General features: G+C 36.9%; 1 protein-coding gene across 1 annotated transcript; it reads right to left on the reverse strand.

The window, feature by feature from the left end:
• Positions 1 to 16645: 16645 nt before the first annotated feature.
• On the reverse strand, positions 16646 to 23930 carry LOC110478544 (arg8-vasotocin receptor). The gene is made up of 2 exons (XM_021545235.3): positions 19832 to 23930; positions 16646 to 18786 (listed from the first exon to the last, which is right to left on the reverse strand). Exons 1-2 carry the CDS (start codon positions 20745 to 20747, stop codon positions 18587 to 18589), a joined length of 1116 nt encoding a protein of 371 aa, XP_021400910.3. The 5' UTR covers positions 20748 to 23930; the 3' UTR covers positions 16646 to 18586.
• Between the last annotated feature and the right edge of the window lie 986 nt (positions 23931 to 24916).

Below are 24916 nucleotides of genomic sequence, written 5' to 3' on the forward strand. Positions count from 1 at the left end.
GTTTACAATAATTAATATCTCAATAGTGATGATTTGGCAATTTTTGAATCTACTGAGATAAAAATACCCTATGAAATCTTTGCTAGAGCAATAATAACTGAACTAAATGTAAATGGCAGATCCACCGCTGATAACAGAAAATATTAGAAAAATAAAACAAAACAAACTTTAGTAAAGCCAGAAAATCATTAGACTGTGAATATATTATTTTGGAGACTATGCCACATTTGGCTAGGTAGTGACGAGAATAATCTCAACACAGACTGCAAAACTGAGAAGGAACATCTCATCTGCATACAATGATCCTTACATACAATGACCAAAATTTTATCCCACTAAACCCATATACACACAGACATTAATGCTAGACTACAAGATTTTTAGGGCTTCATAATGAAACAGTTAAATGGAGTAGCTAATCTGCATAATCATAATGCACATCATGACACACCTATTGGTAGACAATGTAGAAGCCTGTATCTTTCCTGTGCCCATAATACAGATTAAATTTAGTGTATGATTGCTGTTATTTTTTTCTGAGATCTCTGTGTCATTTGGCACATAGAGTTCAAAAGCTTACTGTTTGATGACCAGTTTAAAGCTTGAGGTGTTACACGCCAATCAAACTTTGCATTGAAAATGGGAATTCTTCATAGACTTTCTCTATACTATTTGTCTTTTCAGTATCTGAGCATTGTTTACATATAATTGCATTTTCACATGGATAGAGGGTGTTACGAGCCCTCCTTTAGAGATGTGGAGCTGAGGCACAAGGAGAACAAGATGAGAAATAGACACTAATTTTCAAAGTCTTGTTTGAGTTGCCTGAGTTTTCATAGTACTTACTGTTATGCAAAAAGTTTTATCTATAAACCATTCAACACACTACTTACACTACAGCACACAAAGAAGGACGGATGGTTTTACCTGTAAGCTTTTGATGTTATTTGAGATTATCTGAACTTAGACTTTAAAGTGTAATAATGTAAGAACTAAAACCCTGAGTTCAAGCAGTGGCAAGTGAGTGTAAAGATCTGAATGCCAATCAAAAATGCCCAAAGTGGCTGAGGAAGGCATGATCACATACTGTTTGGAGTTTCCCAAAAGTTGTAAATCTCTTCGTTAATATATCCAAATATAGTTTTGTATTTCCCACTGTGTTCTAGTGGGAAATGATTAAGTAATAAAAGGTTGCCAGGGAACCATGTTTTACTCCACTGCCTTCCTGCAGAACTTTCAGGGAGAAATCTCAGACATGGTCCCACTAAGGACTGTTGAGGAAGCAAGATAAGTCTATAATGATGGATATTCCTCTGTGAAGAGGCAAAGCCTAGTCCTAGTCCTAATTAACATCCTAATCCTAATTTCTAGTCCTAATTAATCACTAAACAGCAAAACATCTACAACAATCTGCAACACTTAAAACCATCAGTAGGTGGTATTCATTATTATTTTAAATTCTGCACAACAGCCTAATAATAATAATAGTAGTCAGAAATAAATTCATAGTTATTGGTTAAAATGATTGACTGCAAAACCGTAATTATATAGGAAGGCTTTTCTGCCCTTTTGAGATAAACTCTCAAGGTATAAAAAAGATCAACTTGTGTGGTTTCTTACTTTCCTTTTCAAAGACTTCTAGTGAAATGTTTCTAATAAGGATACTCAATTCAAATAGAATTTAGTGTTCTCCACATCAATACCTATGAGACAGGAAATATTTTCAGATTATAAGTGTAGTTGTACTTTCTAGTTAAATTCTGAAAAATTATATATCATATCTATGCTGTTCATGTCAGTGCTGCAGGCTAATAAATAGTGCATTTTGGGGTGTTCATTGCTTTGGGCAAGCTAGAAATTTAGTCAAGCTTTAGTAATTTAATTTCTAGTTAAACATAAGAAAATTAAATTTTTCTGCTATTCATCACCCATGCAACTGAGATATGGAACGTTTTGAGGAAGATTTTTTTCACACATGGCAGGTACTACTATGGATATTCTACTCAAGACCAAAGAATAACTGTTTGGGGTATGGCAGTCGAGGGTAGATTTTGGCTGCAGTGACCACAATGTGAACCCTGAAGTAAGTCAGAATGCCAACAGAGTAATAAGTGCAAGGGTATAAGGAAGATGAAGCCAGACTCTTCCTGAAAGTATTTAGTGATAGGATGAGAGGCAAGAGTTACAAGTTAAAATAAGGCAAATTCTGAGTAGATCGACAGAAATATTTTTATCTCAGAAGGTAGTCAAACACTGGAACAGCTGGGCTAGGTATTTTGTGGAACCTCTGTCCTTGGTCCTGAGCAACCTAAGATAGGCTGGACTCACCCTTCTAGAAACCATAGAAACCAGATGATTTCTAAAAGGCTGTTCCAACCTAAATTAATAACAAAAAAACCCAAAAAAAACTATTACCCTGGACTTTAGGATTAATAGAGTTACACTAGTTCAGGGAAGTGTTAAAATTATTGCCCTGGGAGGAGGCTGTTCTCACAGGCAAAAGTGCCCAGGGGAGCTGGTTGGTGTCAAGAACAATTTCCATGATGTGGAAGTGCAATTCATCCTGGTTTGCAGGAAAACAGGTAGACAGAGTAGAAAAACAGTTGGCCTAAATGAGAAATGCCTAAATTCCTAATTGAAATAATTACCAGATTGATGGCCAGAAATAGGCAAATGTCACATGTATCTTCACAAAACCTGGCAAGAAAGAGAATTTGATGGATAGACTGACCAGAACTATATGGATAGATTGTACTATATGCTGGATATAGTTCAATCTAATATAGATAGATATGCTGGTCAATCTATCCATAACTCCAGGATGATTCTAGAGAAAATTGATGTGGAAGTCATTCTACTATGAGATAGTCTCAAATTAGCCATGAAAGTTGAGAGGTAAAAGAAAGGAAAATTATTATTCCCTGGAAACTGAGGCACCAAGTGACTAGTTATTTCTTCATTTTTAACTTATTAAGGGTTGTGGATGTTTAGTTCCCATCTATTTAATTAGTTCCCATCTATTTAACTAGAAGCTGAGCTTAAAAACGTGGAAAAAACTCAGTAAGCCTTACCCTGAAGGGATTCCAAAAAGCTTCCTTGAAATTTAATGTATCTATTTTTTTATAAGCATTTGAAATAACATATACATATATGCCTATGTCTGTGTCTTTGCATTCTCTGGCTTTCAACAAGCAGCTTGCTCAGCATATTTTTACCTGAGCTGGATTTATTTGTACTGTTCTGTAGAATATCACATAATCCATTTACAAGATAGTGTGTAAATGTTTTGGGTAAGATACAGGCTGAACAGTTTATCCTTATATACTTATCCAGACATGGGCCCTGTGAACCATTCAGCTTGCTCTACTGACTTAATTGTCTAAATGTCATTGTCAGCTATTTTAGATTTGTAGGACTCCACAGGCACCACAGACACCCTGGGAATTTCACTCTTTGTTGGGTATTGCTATTGTCCAAACTGCAGGTATAGGCAGGCTCCAGATTCCACAGGCACCCATTAGCCCCAGGCTCTTCTCTGACAATCCCAGAAATACTGAATGCCAAAGCTGTACCCACTCAGCCTCTGTTTCTCACACACCTGTGCATAGATAGGAGACTTAAGGTAAGACATATACAAAATAGACTTGAAATCACTAGGAAGTTTGCCTTTTTGGTTGTCCAATCTCCCAGTTTCACTCCTTTCTCTCAGTCAAGCCTACAATCCACACAAGGCATTACTGCTAGGAGTATGACTCACATCTGTTTCCACAAAAACCCAGTGAAGATTTCACTGACAGTGAAATGAAGTAAGCATCTTTGTGGTGTGCTTAAATTAAATGAAAGAAGATAGACTGTGAAAAGACATCTGAAAGATAGAAGGCCTCTCTGGAGATATTTTGAGTTTATTAACTAAGACTTAGACTAAGAATTACAATGAAGACAAGAATATGGTAAAAGGCAGTCAAAAAACAAAGACAGACAAAAGAATCTGATTGTAACTAGATTGACTTTAAGCCAATAAATTGAAGAAACTGTGGGTGGAAGAAATAAAGAAAAACAAGTAGCAGAGGCAGCCTCATTTTCCTAAAGAAACATCTGCTGACTGAGTGGGAGGGATATAATTTGATGGACTTAGCAGTACTAGGCCAGAGGTTGTACTGGATGATCTTGAAGGTACTTTGCCACATAAAATGATTCTATGATTCTATATAAATCACCAAAGACATTATTTTTTATGTTAAATGAAATAAAGGTTTAAAATACTTATCATACCTCCTTCGTTCACAAATTTATCACAAAGAAACAAAGGCAAGGACAAGAAATTATCTATCAGTTGTCAAAAGGATATAGCCATCTCTGTATCACTCCTCCATTTGTAAAAATTTAGCCTACTTGTCAATCATTGATAAATGAATCCACTTGTAAGGGTGTCTGCCCCCATAACAGAAAATAAATGTTCTGTCTCTCTCCTGTCATGTCTTTTCTCACTGAACATTTAATCTTACTAGGACAGAAAGCTCACTTTTATCATCCACAGTATTAACTTTTCTCACTCAGGGTTTATGTGGGTCCCTCAAGGTATCATGCCTACTAATTCCTTACCCATCTTGCTGTTATTTTAGGCAATTTTGAGACACCTTTTCAAAGAATTATATACCTCTGTGTGTGTAGCAGAGAAGTAATACAGGGTAGCTTTAGGTAAAAATATTAGTTGGCTAACCTGCCTGTGCTGACTAAATAGTTAACAGAAAGGTGATTTCTGTGGTGATGCTCTCAAAAGATACAAGATTATCTCCTGCTCCTTCCCTCTGCTGTGCCCCTAACTGCCCCTAACTGCCCCTAACTGCGCATGAAACCTCCCAGCTAGGACTCCTGTGCCATCTCTTCCACAGGGCTGCTGCTCCCTCACCAGCCTGATTTGCCAGCCATCAGGCAGAGAAAGTGCTGGAGGGCAGCATGGCAACTTGTCTTATTTGTGGACAGATGGACACCAGAGTGACACATGGTCATTTGTCTTATTTGTGGACACAAAAAGATAAGAAAAGTGAGGAGAGTGTGGTGTCCTTATCCCCCCACCTCAGACAGATGTGTCTTCACCTGAACTGAAGACTGGAGCCAAAATCAAGAACTCCCAGATTCAAGAGCAGAGCTGTGGCCTAAATCAGATCTTGGCTTCCAAAATCCATACCAAGCAGCATGAAATTCTTTGGGCCATATTCAGGTAATCAGGCAGAAAGATTAACTCCAGAGAGTCGAATGCTTTAACTTTATTCACTAAACTTCCAGTGTAGGAGTATGAAAGTAGCAGGCTGGCAGTAGTGATGAACTAGCTCTGAGAGTGCATCCAGACTAATCATCCCATCCTGTAAAATCCTTGCTGACAAAACCCAGAAATAAATAGAAATAGCATAAATTGCAATCTGAGAACAAAACAAAACAAAAGGCTTTATAGAGCTGAAGGATCCGTAAATGATTTTCCACTACATTGTCAGAACTTTGCAGTATACTAATAAATAATTCACATAACTCTAGTTCAAATGCAAAACTAAAGAATAAGTCATGATGTAGTCCATTACAGCAGGAAGCCTCTCAACAGTTTGTGTATTGGTATAACTTGAGAGTGCTTGGGAAATATAAAAAGTAAATATTATGGTTTTAATAAGTGAAAAATAGACTATATAAGACTATAAGAGTATTCTCCATAAGTAGATCTTGCCTAGTTACAAAAACAGGCTTTGAGTGAAAAATAAAATGGAAAAAGTTTATAATCTCTGCTAGACAAGTCCCTGATCAACTTGAACTAATTGTACCTATCTTGAGCAGGGGTTTGGACTCCAGTCCATCTTTTCCAAAGGTCCTTTCTAACCTTAATAATTGTATGATTCCATGATACAATATATTTCTCATTTAAGTCAGCATAAATCCTTGATTTTGGATGGGCATGTTCCTCATGAAGGAGCAGTGTCCAGTGCAAGATGAACAAATTTCTGGAGGAAATGATTGCATGTTGCAATGTAGGACTTACCTCCTCGTGATGTGCCTTTTCATCGAACTGTTGTGTCTCCCAGTGGATGTATTTCCTGCAGAAGGAATATCAGGCCATCTTCTTTATTATAATATGAAGTATCTGTGTGCTAAAAATTACAAGAATCTTCATACAGCTAGCATGTCACTTTGTATGACAAATTTCAAAACATGAAGGCATTATTTATGCCCAGAGGCTTTTTTATATTATTCTTCTATAAGATATTTATGATTTGGCGATTGCCTGCTTATTAACTTCTTGCTCATTTGCATTTGAAGTCCAAGAAGTTTCAGTTCAGAATTCTTTTTCACACAATGCTACTTTTAATAGCTACTCAGAAGGACAGCATATCTAGTAGAAATATCCTTTGGAAGCTCAAGTGGCTGTAACAGTCTAAAGGAGGCACAAAAATTGACACAGACCTATAGTTCTAGAGGGGTTACAATGCTACCTATATTTGTAGGGTGCCCACTCAGCTCTAGTCTTTTAAAAGAGCTGGTATTAGGTTTGGGGCATGACTACCAAGACAGTGATCTCAGATAATTTTGAAATCTGTGCATACCCAGTTCTTTTGTATTTGCTAACACATTGGGCCAACTGTTTTCTCAGATACAAAGTTGAGTAACAAAAGCATATTTTTTTAAAAATAGGACATTGAAAATAATGAGATCAATTCAAAATAGACTCTTCCAATTTATTGAAAAATTAAATTGACTAATCATGTTTAACTTTTAAGGTGAATATTTATTTTTTCATAAATTTATAATCTTTCAATGAAAACTGACCATTTTGTCATAGCAAAATTTTTTTTCTTATGCTTCTTTGGCTGAAACTTTTCACTCAACTTGAACCAAATTCTCTAACTGATTTGATTGTCTCAGACAAAGTCAGCAAAAAAAATCCACAATAAACTTCTCATAGAGTATCAAATGAGGGATTTCCAGGGACTCCTCTAAATTCCTTTATTATGACACCTACAAATATTTGAAAAGGTCAATACTTCACACATATTTCTCTGACAATGTTAAAGGAAAGTTTAAAGTAATCCATGCCTCAAATATGAGGAATAACTCCTTATGGAGGATGGAAGGCAGCTGCTCTGATACCTACTGAAACCTGCTGATTTTCCTCAAGTAATCACTTGCTTGACTGTGAATCCACAGCAAATATTCAGTCCTGCTACTGCTCTGGTTTGGACCAGTTGTTCTGACTCCATCTCCAGCCAAGCATCAGGGTCTCTGCCTCCACACTGGCTAGGGTCTGAGCTGACTTCTGATTTCCACCACTATTTCTATCTATCTTGGTGGTGGAACTGGGAAGAATAGCATATTCACAAACTGAGGGGTAAAACTAATCTGCACAGTTCACTTTCTTCAAACAAAGATCAGAGAAAAGCCCTCAGCATGTAATTGGATGCTTACTGGCTTGAGAAGCTTCTGCTCATTTAATTGCCATTCCATAAGAAAAGTAAGGCATGCTTAAAGAATACTTCTACTTAACACCAAGTTCCTTTGATATAGGCTGGCTTGTTAGGATATTAAAGTTAGATCTGAGACAACCTTACTAGCTTCACACTCTTCAAAGTTAGTAGTTCCCATTTAAGAACACTTTATAGAGGAACTAATGTTTTTGACATATATTTATCAGAATAAGCCACCAGCCTGCTTTTACAATAGATATAAATAAATAATGATATGCACATGAAAGATTGTATTTGAAACTTTGAAGTTAGGTTGAACTTCAAGAGCATTCACTGATATCCCTGAGTCTATTTCTCCTTATTGTCCATGATTATTTTATTCACATTTTTATTCATAGATTACTTTCAAGGCTCTTACTCCTTTCCCACTGTCTTATTTTGTTTTTTCTTATCCATTTCAATCTCACTGTTTTATTACTCAGGTAGACAAACAGAAGGACCTCTAAGAATATAACTGATTTGTATTTAAAATGATGTCTGTAAAACCATCTATGTTCTTCAATAAACAAGCTGTTTTTTTAAAGACTTACACTTCAAAGACTGCCTTTTCTAAAAAGACACATACCTTGGCCTTTTTCTTTAACTACATCACTATGGTCGCTTAAAATACATATTGTATATTGCGTTGTATTGTCACTTGAAGATACAGAGCTGTGGGTAGCTGATGAAAGCAGAAAAGATTTCACTCATTTATTTACCAGCATTAATTCTAGGTATTGTTATTTGTGAGTCATGGTTTTGTATCTGGGCTGAGACTGCTGAAGGACAGGACAGCTGGAAGCCTCTGTGTTCAATAGTTGATGTATGGAGTGAAAACCAAACAATGTTAGGAAATATTCATACTTTCAGATTATTCTCTGATGGAAAATTTCTATCTTTGGCCACCTACTGATATTTAGTCTTAAAAATGTGGTGAATATCATGTGGAAGGAATGGTTTATCTGTTTATGAAGCACTCAGTATAATCATATTTAATATACTGTTTTAAGCATCTGTTTTCATAGTGTATATGATAAGGGGACAATGAAAAGAATAACTAGTTTATATAATAGCCTCTTCCTGTGTGAAAAACACATTAGTGTGGACCAGAAATATACTTATATGGCCACATATCCTTTGCAGAAGAATAAAATGTATATCGCCTCTTCCTCCAGATATTATGTAGAGAATGCCAGGGACTCGAGCAGCCCTTGAGGACAATACACAAGGGTTCTTTCAGACCTTTGCATTACATTGAATCCTAATGTTTTCATCCAGACCTAAGACTAGGAGACACAAAAGCTGGCAGGCTGTTGTCACTTGCTAGATACCCATTGGCTCTGACATTATGATTTAGTCACTGAAACTTTAATGTTGAACAGAACACTATGAAACTTCATTAAAAAATCCCAAGACATAGGAAAAAAAGGTACCAGTTGTTCAAGCAGGAATCAGCTACAAACTACAGACATTAAAAAAAAAAAGTAATATAAACAGCTTAAATTTTGAATTGTTCTTCTGCCAAGGAGCAAGCTGCAAACTTTAATAGTTATTATGTAATTTGTAGATGTTCTCATGGGCGTAGGAAAAAAATTGGCACAAATGCTTTCGCAATTGTGTCATACAAATTGGCATTGTTCACTGACCTTCAAACCTATATTTTCATCTCTCTGATAATTTGCTGTTCTGTAGCATATGTGCTGCACAAAAGCTTGGCTACTAACTGCCTGCTGTCTACAATCTGTGCTTCCTTAAATGTACCTGCTTGGTATTGAGGCAGGCTGCAAATGTGCCACTCAAATACACAGCAACCCAACAACTGCCAGCACACGTGGATGTTGTTGTGCTAATGTTGCATAGCATGGAACTGGCTCCTAAGCATCATTCTGCATGTGACCCATTGAAGTATTTGACAATATTGTTTTAAAGCCTACTCAAGGACAAATAGTCCCATTTTCTCCAGAGCCCACAAAGGAAACCACAGATTTCCACATAATGCACCCTTTTGCCAAACCATGCTTTAATACAGATGAATGAGACAAACTTTTGTTTATAGGGATGTTGTATGATTGAGCAATCATCATGCTTGCACTTTACTGTATTTTTATTTTTGTAGTAAGTGGTCTAGTCCTAAATAGCCTAAGATATGAAAAAGCTTTTTAAATATCTTCTCCTGAATGGAAATTTCTCATTGCCATTTGGCTAAGTGGATCTTTGTTTTTATGTCTAAATGCACTAGGTTTCAAACCTTGAATTTGATAATGTTTTGGGGTTTTTTTAATCAAGACATTTTTCTGATTTATCATGTGCATTACACAAAATATATTAAGCATATTCATCTGTGGATGATCTTTCTCAGTCTCAGTGTGCAGCACATTCTGGGGGTGGGCAGGTTTGCAGTCAGGACTTGTGGCCCTGCAGAGGATCCACGCTGCACCAGTCATTCCTGAAGGACTGACTCTGGAAGGGATCCTCGCTGGAGTAGTTTGTGAAAACTGCAGCTCATGGAAAGGACTCACATTGGAGAACTTCATGAAGGACTGTCTCCTGTGGCAAGAACCCCATGCTGCAGCAGGGCAACATTTGTGAAGAGTCCTCCCCATGAGGAGAAAAGAGCAGAAGAGACAATATGTGATGAACCGACCCCAACCCCCTTTTCCCTCCCCCCTGTCCTACTTGCAGGGAGGAGGGAGACAATCCGGGCATGAAGCTGAGCCTGGGAAGAAAGGAAGGATGGAGTGAAAACTGTGGGGTTTAGGATTTGGGCTTTTTCTCATTATCCTTCTCTGATTTTGATTGGCAATACACTAAATTAATTCCCCAAGCCGAGTCTGTTTCCCCTGTGACATAAATGATGAGTGATCTCTCCTTGTCATTATCCCTACCCATGAGCCTTTCGTTCTAGTTTCCCTCCCTTGTCCAGGTGAGCAGGGGAGAGATAGAGTGATTTTGGTGGGAACCTGGTGACCAGACAGGCTCAACTCTTCAATAGTGAAGTCTAAATATTTTTGCCACTAATGAAAACTCATCTATGAAAAAACCAGAGATCTGAGACACTTTAAAATAACTTAAATTAATAAAATGAACATATTAATCTTGAGAGTTCTGGAGCAAACCATGAAGAGCTGAATTTAAAGAAACAGAGCTTAACATTTTTTTCAGAGAAGGATTTTCAAATTTATTTCTATTTCATTTTTCTATTTTTGTTATTACAACATGAATTATATTGATAAAAATGTGAAATTATACGGTGTCAAAATATTAACTAGGAAGGTAAGGGATATTTATACACTACCACATTATGACACTTTCTAGCTACTTAGTATACTAACAATATATTTTCATAACGTTCAGTGTTAGAGAAATGTTGAAACTTCTTTAAAAACAGTACTGCTTGCACAATTCCTTTCCCTTACAGATGCAAAATGTTCATGAATAATTTGAATGCAATTCAGTTCTGAGACTTCTGTCTGAATCAACTCCACATTTCCCTCCAGGAAAAAACTGCATTCATAAACTTGTAAATGATTTTTTAACCTGAAGGCAGAGAAAATATTTCATCTTTGGTGCACATTATAGAAAAAAATCCGAGTATTACAAGATGCAGTTTGTATCAAATCACAAGATTAAATTTTAACATATAAACATATCTATATCTGACATGGATATTTTTATTGTAAAATTATCGACTTACCTTAGAAATTGACTTATAAAGCAGTATTCTATAGCTTTCTATGGATAGTCGTTTTGTGCCTCCAGCTATTTTACCGAGGGTGCACATAAAATACTGTATCTATTTTAAATATCAAAGTCTCAAGCTAATTCTTTGTCTTCTATCAATGATTTAATTCTATCTTCCAGCCTTGGCACAGCTTAAAATTCAATAGGATTAGACTAATTTTACATTTAAGATATTCCTCTCATCTGCTTTAATTTACAGAAAAGAATCTTTATTAAAGGAAAAAGTGAAGCTACTGAATTAATAAATAAATCAGCTGTTCAGTCAGTCTGGTTTTTTAATTTCAGTGACTGAAAATCCAATTTTTATAGCGTCCCTCAGGTAATTAATACAAAATTCAGCTCTTCATGGCATACAGTCCTTGCTTAAATTGCAAGTAAGATGAGTTTAACTATCTCATTCTCAGCAGAACAAAACCTCTATCACAGCTTAATGCCCTTGTCTTGCAGAATCATGTGGAAGCAATGCCAGAACTATCAGACTAAGGTGACATTTCAGTGAAATGAGTCAAAAGATGAAGATATTTACACATCAATGCATTTTTAAGTTGCAGAGATGCAACTATGTGCTGTCTCTTCTTTTCATCCTCATGGAATAAAGAAGTGGTGAAGGAGGGGAGAGTGTTGGGCCACAGAGCACCTCTGCCCTGTGGACTCCTAAAACAGGCAGTGGCACCCCAGCAGGACTTGTCCACAGTGTTGTCAACTTCCACATGCTGATTGCTCATTTTGGTGTGTCCATGCCCAGCTGGATACTTGATGCATTGTTTCATGAAAAAAAACCACACAAGAAGTACCTATGGATATGCCTGTACTAGTGCCTTCAGTATAGGCACGCCTGAGATGCTCCTTGATCACTTTGCCTGTTTATGTTCATATTTTCATGGGCAGATAGTCTTGTTAATAATACAGATAGTCCAGTTCTGAACATCTGTTGTCACCACTGTCCACAATATAAACACAGAGCACTTCACCCTTACAGCTAATGCAACATTAGCTTATGTGCACTCCTAGTGCCATCTTACTCCTGCCGGGGGAGCATTTAGAAGAGAAATTTCCTAAAAACTGTGTACAGAACATGTTGGGCAGGCTTCATCCATGATCCACAGGAGCAGCTGCAGAGCAGTCCTGTAGCAGATCTGTGGCATTAACCTAGTGCATTATTCACATGCATGCTAACATTCAAGCAGGAGTGAGGTAGAGATCAGTCTCTTTTCCAAGGTAACAAGTGACAGGAGCAGATTAAATGACCTCAAGTTGTGTCAGGGGAGGCTTAGATTACTAGGAAAAAAAGCTTCTTTACTGGAAGAGGCATCAGGCATTGGAAGAGGCTGCTAAGGGAAGTGATGGAATCACCATCCTTGGAAGGGTTTAAAAGGCATGTGGACGTGGCAATTGAGAATAAGGTTACTGGTGAACATGGTGGTGCTGGATTAATGTTTGAACTTGATGATTGTGGTGTTCTTTTCCAACCTTAATGATTCTATGATTTTATGAGTCCAGAGTCCTAAGCGTTCGACTTGGAGTGGTATCATTCCTTTGATACAATTTACATGTAAGGATCATACAATCCAGCATTAATTCTTTGTGTGAATGCAAACAAAACAAGCCCAAATGTGACAATAATGTTTTTAACCTCATCTTTCACAGCGAATGCATTGAAATCCAAGATTCAGTACTCACAGTTGCTGAGCTAAAAAATAAGAACTACTTTTCTAAGGTTTTTCTTATATATATTTTTGGGAAGAGATGGTTACAGATAAACACATATCATCTCAGAACATGAATCTTGTCAAGAAAGGATCAGGAATATGAATCACATTCCCAGTAGACTGTAATTTATATTAAATGTATCAATAGGCAGTGCATTCAAATCATCACTCTGCTTGCCAGAAGGCTTATATACTCCATTAAAAAGTACAATTTTCCCCATCAGTAAGTCAAAAGCTGGAGTTACTCAGCACTAAATCATTTGAGACCAAACATCTATTAACACATTTAGAGACATGGGCAAATATTTCCAATGCACAGTGATAGCTAGCAGATAATTTAGTATCCTAGTATCTCTTCAAAGGTGGTGATAAAGACAATAACTGAACTCATGAATAAGCTAAGGAATACAAGAATAGCATCTTAAAGCAAAAATTTTGGTTTAATATCTAAGCAAATGTGTAAACGTGAAACAAATTTTTTTAACATTTTGTACCAAAATTCATCTTAAGGTAGTTTCCTGGAATTCAACACACAACAATAATACTGGAACTAAAAAATGTATTATTTTTGCTAAATAAAATAGCAGCATCATATATAAAATGTACATTTGTGATTAAAACCATTGTTCTCATATTTCAGCTTCATAACTGATCTACATTTGTCACACTGTCCTAAATTTGTTTTCTTTTAAAACTTACTGTATGATATACGATGATTTCATTTAAATAATTGTGATGATGGTGATATCATGATGATGATCACGATGATGGAAATTATAGCAATGATGACAAGAATATCACATCTTTTTTGGGTATTAGTATTTGTTACTACATCGATTGTCCTGAAAAGTGATCACTGGCATGTAAGGAGATGTCTTTCTAGTTATATCCACCTCCTCAGCCATAATTTCGAGAGATATTCAAGTTCAAATGTTTTTGTTTGGCATTTTTTAAAACTTCTTCTCCAGATGGCAATGTAATGTTTCCTCCACAAAATCCTACTGATTCCTGCATTGTTAATGCAGAATTCTGAAGATTTGTAGCTAAAATCTGGGTAAAACACAATTTTAACAATTTTTGGTATACTGAAATGGATGCAAGAAACACAAATTCAAAATGCTGAAGATCGTTCAAAGTGTGAGCCATGATATAAGAAAACTCCTGATGAGTACAATAGTACCTAAATATGTTTGCATTATATCTCTAGAACACCATATGGATGGAAAGGCAATAAGCCATTGCTTAGAGTTTCATTGCCCCCAAAGTTCATTACAGAGATGGATAACACCCCTCAGTTAAATTAGTAGCTACAACCTACTGGCAGAAAGTGTATGCTTTGGACTGCTGCACTGGCAAAAAAGGAAGCATGAGGGAATGAGTATGGCTACTTAGTTTCACTCAAAGTCTGCTTTTCCTTTGGCTCCTAAAGAGTGAAGTGTAAATTAATACAAATTTTATGCAGGAGTAGTAAAAGTGCCCAGAATCCGCCCCCTTAATGAGATGACCTTCAGAAAGTCCTCAAGTGGTAATTGCAGGAGCATCATATAAGCCCAGGGAAAAGACACAGCTTGAGTCTTTTTATTTCAGAGAGGCAAAGTGAAGACAACCTTAGCAACAGATTAAGGCAGGTAGAGTTTGGGAAATATTTTGCAGATTATAAAGTTCTACCAGGGAACAGGAGAGCAGAGAGGGACCTGCTGCTGGGCACACATAGGGCTGAAGAGATTTGGAATGGCAGTCAGAGTTTTGATTTGGTAGGATAGATTACACCAGTTTTTATTTCTGATTTTTTAACAGCATTATTTCCTTTCACTTCAAATCTATATGGATCAGCTATGGATCATGATAAATAAATCCTTGGTAGAGAATAAATTATTTGTGGCTGCATTATTACTACAAGTTACACAATTCCTATTTGAACTGTTTGCAATCCTGTTTTGCTGCTGTATGAACAATCTGTTTCATAGTCATGGATGTTTCCTGTAGATAGCCAGGGCATTCAGGCCCAAACCTCTACCTTATTAAGTCAGAAAGCAACTCTTTCCTTTTTTTTTACTACTTGAAAAAATCCAACCCAAACTGATTTTTCCTGCATGAAATGATTAGCTGGGTCATCCCACTCTGCCTTTGTCAGTTCATGACACCCTTATGCCAAAAATAGCTAACATTCACAACCTCTTGAGGACAGTTTTGTCCTGGTCATGTGTTTGACAGCTAGGGATTACAGCCATGTTTGCCTCACAGAATAAACCCTGCCAGTTCCAGCTTGTGTCTCCACATCACTCTGCAGTCATCCCCCAGCAACGCAGACACAGGCTCCTGAGTTTATTCGACTCGATAACCAGTTTCTCTTGTAAGAACTAAATTATCAAACTGAAATTTTCAGGACATTATTTTGACACCATGTTTAAAATTCCTCAGCATTTCATTGCAAGGTTAAAAAGATTATCATGCAACACTTCTATCTTCAGTATTCACCATTCACAAGAATGTGAACTGGGACTGGCTATGAAAATACAGTATCATTTTTGTCAGCTGGGCTGGGGCAGTTCTGTAGAATAAAAGAATGATCAAGATATACTGTTAAGAATGCAAAACATGTTGGGATTTTATTTTCATTCTACTAGGTTGTTTTTATAATTTCTTTTTCCTTTAATAAATTTATGCTGAACCAATAGATTACATTGTCTTTAATTGTTCTTATCTGTACTGCAAAATATAAACTACTATTTTTTAAATAAGAATCTAATTCCTTTTAGTCAACCGTGCCTTTCCCAAGTAGTAACAAAATCATGAAAAGTAAAAAAAAAATCCCCACCCAGATAACCAGAAAGCATGTCACAGTGCCAGCATCAACAACATAGTCATTCATTCCAGAACTGGGAACACTAGGGGTTTTTTTAACTCAGAATTTATTTGTGTGAGAAAACAGAACCTAGGCTTTGATGAGAAAGGCTTTCATCTGATAACTGGATTTTTTCCATTTTTATGGGTTTCCACAGTGCTCCTGGGGACTCATGTGTTTGAGTTACTGATTCTCCCATATGGATTAAACACCTTTGACAGACTACAGTGTTGTGCCAAAGTGCCTCTTTCTTAATGAGATACTGCAACACCTGTTGGAAATCTAAGTGAAGTGAATTGAAAAATATATATTTCAGATGAAGACTCAAAATACAAAGTAAAACAAGGGCACAAAATGTTCCAACAACAATTTCCAAGAGCAGTGATGGATAAATTTACAAAGAGAAAATTTTTATAAATTTTATTTTGTTTTTAATTTTTTTTAACAAATAAGAGAAGTCCTGAAAAGGGTACTTCATAAGGATTTAAAAAAAAAAAATGAAAAGGACAAAAAGTTACCCAAATTAATTTCCCATTTTTTTGAAAATGAGTTTTGATGGAAAGACAGTGGACCTGAACCAAACTCTCCACTAAAACTGGCAGTCAGTGCTACCCATGGGGTAGGCAGGGCAGGGCATGTTGGATAAGGATGTACATCTGGAAAATACTGCCCAGTTCATTTTCCTAAGAGAAAAAGCAGGAATATCTGTGTTTAAATACCTCCTGACGGACTGAAACTAAAAGTATCTTCAGCCTTTACTTTGCACCATAGTACTGTAACCTTTAATTTTCTTTTTAAGAGCAGGACTGATGTTAGGGGAAGGAAAATGAAAAAAAATCAGAAAGAAAGCACTTGAGAGACAAAAATGTGTTTTGAACATTACAGATGGTGAAAAATCATCATTGAACTTAAGAAGTTCTGATATTTAATTTGATACATGATTAAAATATCTGAAATAGGAACAGTTAATATTTCTCTCAGACTTTTAATGAACACATCGAGGTACTGTTATTTACAAAATCTGACTCTACTGAACTATTTATAGAGACAGTAACAAATATATCAGCAATGCAAAAATGTAAGTAGTAGAAATTATATCTTTAAACTTCTATCAGAGGTTGGATCAGGTGGTGTTAAATGGCACAGCTACACCGTGGTGTCTGAACAGAACTGTGACTTCCATCAGTTCTGGATCTGGATGACACTTTGCACACAATCTGAATGCCTGTTTTCTTTGCAAATTAATGCCTTTGGGGAGTTTTGCTGCCCATACAGTAGTTCAGTGACACAGGTGATTCCTTGAAGCATTTCTGTTTACAGTTCCTTTCAAGTCTGCATATTATGCAGTGTAACTAACTACAATCAAAGGAAATGGGAAAAAACCCGAAAATTCCACCATTAACCATTAGATTAAGTCATAAGGGAAAACTTCACTGAAAGCTAATTGACTGAAAGTCTTAGAAAGTCAGTAAGTGGCTGTATCAATATCCTATCAATAATGGATTGTATCTTGGATATTCTTATCCCAGATGAGGACCTTCACTTGAGTTACAGATTTTTTTGTGGGGTAGAATTATTAGCTACTAATTAAAGGGAAAGGGGAAAAACAGTAAGAAAATCTATCAGCTGTAATTATAGTAAGAGATTTTATACAAACCCTTCCCATTCCTGCCTGGCTCTGGTACTACCTTCACCCACCTTCTTTCTCTTCCTAACAGCTGGAGACCCGTTCTTGTCAGCTGGGCTGGGGCATTAGCTTTTCCCATTATAAAGAGTTCTTGCCCTTATCTGGTCTAATTATACAGAGAATAGAAATCATAGAATATGCAGTCATATCAGCACAAATTAACCTGAAGTGTAACTATTCACTGTACAGCAAAATTTCTCGCTATGTGATCAGTATTTAGTTTAAATAAATATTTATTTGACTACAATTTAAAGACTATTAAAACGGCACAGTTTTATAGCTTTTCTACTGATATTTGAGACTGCTAGCACTCAGAAACTGAAATGTGATGATGTAGGAAGGTTACATGTCACCAGATGTAAGTGCCACAAAGAGTGCAGATCCATTCTCACCTGAAAGAGCCTTGCTGATATTCCTTCCATATTCCTCTGATCAGATTGCAGACATTGAAAGGAAATAAATAGCTACCTGAATATAACACCCACAAACCAGCAAACAAATGGCACTTGAAATAAAGATATGCAGATTTATTTTTAAAGCAAAGGGAAATATTTGAACCTAAAGGGATACTAATTGCTTGGCATTTTATAAATGTACATAAAGAGTTAATTTAAACCAGGTGCTAGTAAGAGCTGGCAAAAGCTTTTTCTGACTTTGTGCTGCCTTCTCAAAATTTGTCATTGTCCGTTAATCACACCAGAATGATAAAAAACAATTCATGGTTCACTCTGAAAACATATTCAAGTTTAATTAGATCAGATTCCTTTTAAATTATGTTTCAATTTTTTAGAACAGGTAGTAATAAAATTTTACCACTTAGAAATCCAGAATCACAGATGGGGAAGTACTTTAGGACACAAAATATCTAAGATACTTTTACATATCTTTTTCAGTCTTTACAGGAATTCATTTTTATAAGACAGTGGTGACTGAAGCACTGAGTCAGGCTCACGCAACACAGAAACTTTCTGAATATGCCTAGAACTGCAGAGAAATATATTTTTACAACAAAAAAACAATTTTTCAGCCTCCTTATCCACAAAACGAGGGATGGTGGTAAAATATCAATATGTCTCGTGAACAGAGGTAATATAACAAAACAACAAAAAGCTCTCAGCATTTATGCAGAAGTACTGTTATCCTCAGGGTCTCTGTCTACGAGATGAATGCTCCCTGTGAACACAGATTCCTCTTGAGCCGAGGCATTCTCCAGCTGCTTATTTGTGCAATATGGAATCTGACCACAGAAATACATGTAAATCCATGGGTTGGCACAACTATTTAGATTGCCAAGGAGCATTATAATGGTGAATGCCGAACCTAGAACAAAACAGTTAAAGGAATAAGAGACTAAATAAAACACTCTTATAAATATAAGTCACATTTTCACAGTCTGCTGCTTTCTGCTGCATCTATTCATATGTTAAAACTAATCTAATAGTAGGAAATCCCTATATCAATGCAATTTGCAATTGATGAAGGTATAAAGCACGCTATATTGTATATATTCAGAAATAAATAGTTTCATAGAACTCTTTTTAGGTGTAGTTGCATTAATTTTAAAAGCAATTACTAAGCTGTTAAACAGATACAAATAAATACAGATACATATTTTGACAGAAATGCATGTGGAATAAGACTCAAATTTAAACTGACAGGAAGAATTCTTAAAGTTCAGCAACTACTGTTTTTATCAAGGAGGACTGTTATTTTTTTCCTCTTTTTTCCCTCTTTATTTAGAATAGGTGAATTTAAAGTCACATATAGAGTCTGCCTTTCAGAAAGGCAATAGTATAAATTTGACACGACTATTCTTGTTTACAACATGATAGCTCTCTCAGGCTTACTTTTTTGCTTTATAAACAGGTGGTTGACAACTTTTGGTTGTTTCATAGTTTACTACAGAGATTTCACCAATATGACTTCAATATTTTAAAAAAATCAGATGTCTTATAACACCACTGTTCTACCCAGTAAATAAGAAATAATTTTATTACTTTGAATAGTCAATCGCTCCTTTTCACCTCAAGAACCCAAAATACTGCTGCTATAATACCTAAAACCTGTAAAAGTCTGAGGCTTTGCTGAAGCACACAATACTTTTCACCATGCTGCTCATGAACCTTTAAATTGTTAATCACTCAAGACACACGAAAAATAGACGCATAATGTTTTGATCACATAATACAAGAAGCTCCCTGTATCTAATTAAATAGAGGAGATAATCAATCCAGGTAAGTATTTTTAATCCTCCTCAAATGACCACATGTAACCTTTACACAAAAGCAAAATGCAAATATAAAGCACTTGACAGCAGCGTGCTAACCTGCTCTGCAGCTGTAACTGAGGAGGGAGAGCATCTTACCTTCGGTCAGGATGCTGGGGAACCACACGGACCACAGCTGTGCAATGAAGAAAGGTGACCAACAGAGAACATATGCAACAACTGTCACCACTGTCATTTTTACTGTCTTGATCATAGCCTTTGAAATACAGTTCACACTGCTTGCTCGGGATGGCAGGACTTGGTTCTGCTTTGTTGAGTCACATTCATTCTGTTTTTTCACATTTATATTTCTTCTGATTATTTTGCAAATCTTGACCTGGCATGTGATAAGGATTGCTGAGGGAATGAAGAATATGACTACAAAAATCCAAGTCACATATGCCCTTGGGCCCCAGGGCTGAATAAATTCACCCCAACATTCAAAGACACCTGGAGATATTTCAGTCTTAGAAAAGATAAATACCTGTGGTAGGCTAAGAATCAGTGCTATAGACCAGCTGCTGCAAATGGGGATGTTCCAGAGAGCTCTCTTCTTTTGGAAAGTGACCATAGGGTAGCAAACAGCTTGATATCTGTCCACTGTCATGACCACTATCATATAAGTAGAGGCAAACATGCCCAGCAATTGTAGATACTTGATAATTCTGCACAAGAAATCTGGCCCTATGAAAACATCTGTAATATCCCATATGAGTTGTGGCAGCACTTGAAAAAAGGCTACCACTAAGTCAGCAATGCTGAGGTGAAGCATGAACACATACATCCTAGACAGCTTCTTTCTTCTTCGCCACAGCACCAGTATGAGAATGAAATTGCCCACAGACGCCGTCAGAAATATCACCCCCAGTACAGCAATCTCTACATGAGCTAATTGCTGATCTCTTTCTGGTCTTCCAATAGGATCTGACTGATTTGTCAAACTCAGGAATCTGTGAGGAGGAGGACTCTCAGTCTGATGGGTGTTATCCTGCATAGGAAATGAAAAATTCTTCATACTGCACAGAAGCTACTCACAGTAGCTGCCACTTGCAGCTGATGTTGACAGCTCTGAAGCACTGGCTGGCAAACAAACCAGCCTGGGTTCAAGTTTCAGGATATCTTCAAGCAAATCCTCTTGCTCAAGTGAACTAAAGCAGTGGGACTTGGATTGTGATAAAATTCTTCCTCTCGCTGGCATGCAAAAAGGCTTTATATAGGCTCCCAGCAGACAGAGCCTTATGTAACTGCGGAGCCCTCGGGTAGGCTGCAGGGACAGCAGCCAATGGCAGACCGAGCCACACAATTGGGGGAAATATATAAATAAAAGGCAAACTTCAGAGGCTCAATGTGATTCAATTACTCACTTCAGTAAAAACCCAAACTTGTAAATAGCTGTGGCCAGACTTGTACTCAAATGACATTACTCAGGAGAATTCTTGCAAAAATTTTTCTACGCAAACCAGAGGAGCAAGTGGGAGGAAAGTTTATACATAGATAAAATTGTATTCCTGAGCTCAGGCACATCGTAAAGGCAACCTCCAGGCTCCTGGGGCATGACCACATCCTAAATGCAGCACAGAGAAAGAAATGCATTTTTCCATAGCTCTTTTTTTCCTTCTTCTCTTTTTTGGAGTCACCTGGTTCTAAAATAAAAAGAAAAATATTTCTACTGCCTTAAAAAAGAATATTTTTATTTCAAAATGGGGTCAAGACTTAGAGGTTTTTTCTCAGCAAATGAAAAATAACACATGTGAAATAAATTACTTTTATTAGGATTGTGAGTCTATTGAGAATTTAACAGGAAAAAAAGTGAAAATTCAGTGGCAAATCCAACTGAGAAAAAGGTCTCTATGATGAAACAATACCCAAAGGTCTCTATTCTATTATAGTGTTGAAGTCCGCAAGATCATTTTTCAGTATCTAAACCTTTTCATTTTTGTAAATCTAAATTGTATCATGAACAGAGGAAATTCATTGTTCTTTAACTTTCTCATATGACTTTGCATAAAGTTTGTGGCAGATAAGAATAGAAAATTTAAACTGCTTTCTTTTTTTTATCACTCAGCCTGTTGTCCTAATCACAAAAGAGAGATTAAATAAAATTGATCAGTTTAATATGAAAAATAACAGATATTTGTATGCAATCTTACTTGAAGCTAGGGAACTCATATCCTTCTGGTTACAGTCAGGACACTGATAGCTTGAAGTCTTTCTGAGGAGGAAACCACTAAGGTGAAAAGCAACATCCATGCTGCATATATAGTATATAATATTGTGATCACAATTATATTATAAGACCAGCTCAGGAAGCTCACAGACAGACTACCACTTCTATGCTACTAAAGGTTTTCATGTACCAACAAGCAGGTGAAGGGCAAAATTCATAAACAGGATGCTGAGGTAGACTACAAAAGTTTGAAAAACCTGCATGACCTCTTTGCTCTCCCTCTTTTCCCCTTATCTGCCACCATGCAATGGATGTTAATAGCTCATGGAAGGGTATGACTATCAGAACAGACAACAGAGAAGCTGAACAATCTCAGGAAGATTTTCCACTGACAGCAGCTGTAAGTATCCATTATCTAGACTTGGCTGAAAGCTGCTGCAGCTGCCTGAGTCTACAAAAGCTTTCCTTTAAGACTGTGTTGCAAAGACTATGAATCACAACAATTTAATCTAATATACCTGATATTTTTTTTTCCTAAATCAAGGCCTATTTGTAGGAAACTTGGATTCCTGAGGTTGTTTCCTTTTAGTTTTCCCCCTCAATTTGGAATCTAGCTCAGTTAGTGGGAAATAGGCATAGCAAGACCATGAAGGAACAAATGGGTTTGCCTTAACCCTCACTCTCCCTTCACCCAGCAACTTGTAGAAGAGTAACTGAATTGACCACAAACAATAAACCCCTGGAAATGCTGTTGGTGACAAACACTGCACTGGAGAGCAGTTGGGTTGATTTCAGGTTCTGTCTTTTGATGGAGACTAAGTTTCAGGTGTGTGCTTCAAAATCATTTACCTTGACCATCTTCACTCCACAACTTAACAAAAAACCAGGTGGGATCTTTATTCTTCTGGTAAGATATGATGTAAACACATACATCTCAGCAGAGCTAAGATTAAGTGGGTTGAAACAGGAACATATTGAAGAGAATATTAAGTTCAGGGTCAGACATGGAAGATAAACATAAATTTATGGTGCATTATTATATTTCAGTATCAAGAAATTATATGCAAAAAACCCAGTATATCCAACAGAAGTCAATTCTGGGATACTGTTGGAAAACTAACCAGAATATCATACCTATTTGTATGATTTTTCACAACACATAAGGTATGGATAGATGTATGTTTCAGGCAAATATGTTTTATCAGCTATATCTAGAATGGCCCAACAAGATCCCTGGAAATACACAACCCTTTCTTGCTCTACACATACACACAGCACACGGTGTCTGGGCAACAGCCCAGACATGTGGACACAGGCCAAAGGGCAAGCACACTGTGAAACAAGTAGCCTTTGCTATGTTTATAAGAAGAGTGGTGGCTCTCCTTGTATAAATTGTACTAGACTAGATAATTGTCAGACTCTATTCCATCTTGCATATAATCAGTTCAATATATGTTAACGGTTTAATAACTTTATAATTGTGCCCTTTCAGTCTTTTGCATCCATGCAAGAAGATAGTCAGGATAATGTTAAAATGAAATTTAATCCACTCTGAGAATATAACTTGCTGAGAAAAGAAAATTAAGATAAAAGATGAAAACGTTTAAGCAGCCTTAGCTGCTATTTTATGCCAATATTGTCCTCCCATTGCCCAGCTTTGCTTCATTCCAAGCTGTCAAACTGTACCTGTCCAAGCTAAATTACTTTCCTAAATTATTTTAATTAACTTCTGCTGAACTTCTCAGTATCGACTGTCATCTAATATTTGTTAATTAGCTAAAGGGAGAGATTCAGCTCACAGATTAAGACTCTAATTTAGCTGTCTGCTCTGAATTTCAGAATCACACAGCTGCTCAAGGCAGGGACAGTACTGAATTCAGAACACTTTACCCAGGCTTTGTCCATTCAGGTCTTGAAAACCACCAAGAGCATAGAACCACAAACCTCCCTGAGTAACTAGCTACAAATGATTATTTTTCTTGAAAAAGCTACCCTTATGTGTCACCAGAACCTCCCCTTGCCAGACCCCTTGCCAGCATCCTCCTAGGCACTGCATGAACACTGTTAGTGCCTCTGAAGTTATGTCTCCACCAGGTTGAACAAGCTATATTGAGAGCATTGTGGAGTAAGTTGTATTCAAGGAGTTAGTGATCTTGAACAGTATCTGTTCTACTGAGCCTTGTACTTAAAGCCTGTGCTGACAGTAGTAAATATCTTGAATGAGATGACATTCCAGCCTGTCAGGAGAAAATGCATGTGATTGTTTGCCACACAAAAGAAAAGTCTCCACATTTTGGGAAGAAAGAGGAACCCCTGCACAGATGGCATCTGTGCAGGGGAAGACCCATGAAATGTCTGTCTGACACTGCACAAAAATGGAGTTCCCAGCATTGGAAGGGACCTAAGATTTCCTCACTATCCATATTTTCTGGGGTTTACCCTATCTTAAGAAAGGGTATTTTAAGTAAGCTATTACTACTCTCTTTATTATTGCACCCTCTTGTGCAGAGCACAAGCCCAGCTCACTCAGCCTCCCACACTAGGCTACATCTTCCAGCCCTCTGATCATCTTCACAAGGCTATGCTGAGCTCACTCATGCTCATAAACACCTCTCCTGTGCAGGGGCTCCAGAGGAAATATTCCATGTGTGGTGAATGGGGAGTGCTGAGCTGGTGGGGAATAAACATTTCCCCTGACCTATGAATTCCATGTGACCTGTGCATGTATGAAGTCCCATCACAAAATTTGCCTTCCAAAAACTGCATGAATTGCAGTGCATTGCAGAATTTTTTGCCAAGCCAGCTGAGGAATATAGGCAGAAGCAGAAATATATGCATTTTAGGGTTAAATGCCTTCAACTACTTTCTAAAACCCAGAATCTGTTTAATTTTTGACAGACATTACTTATTAAATACAACTTGTAAGGAATAGGTTTGCAGTCTTTTACTTTGGAATGGATAAGCAAGTTCTAAAATGTTCCTATTTAAGGAAAGATCAAGTGGGAAATATTGCTGTC

This window comes from Lonchura striata, chromosome 1A (genome assembly GCF_050655825.1).
Source record: "Lonchura striata isolate lonStrDom1 chromosome 1A, ASM5065582v1, whole genome shotgun sequence".
NCBI lineage: Eukaryota > Metazoa > Chordata > Aves > Passeriformes > Estrildidae > Lonchura > Lonchura striata.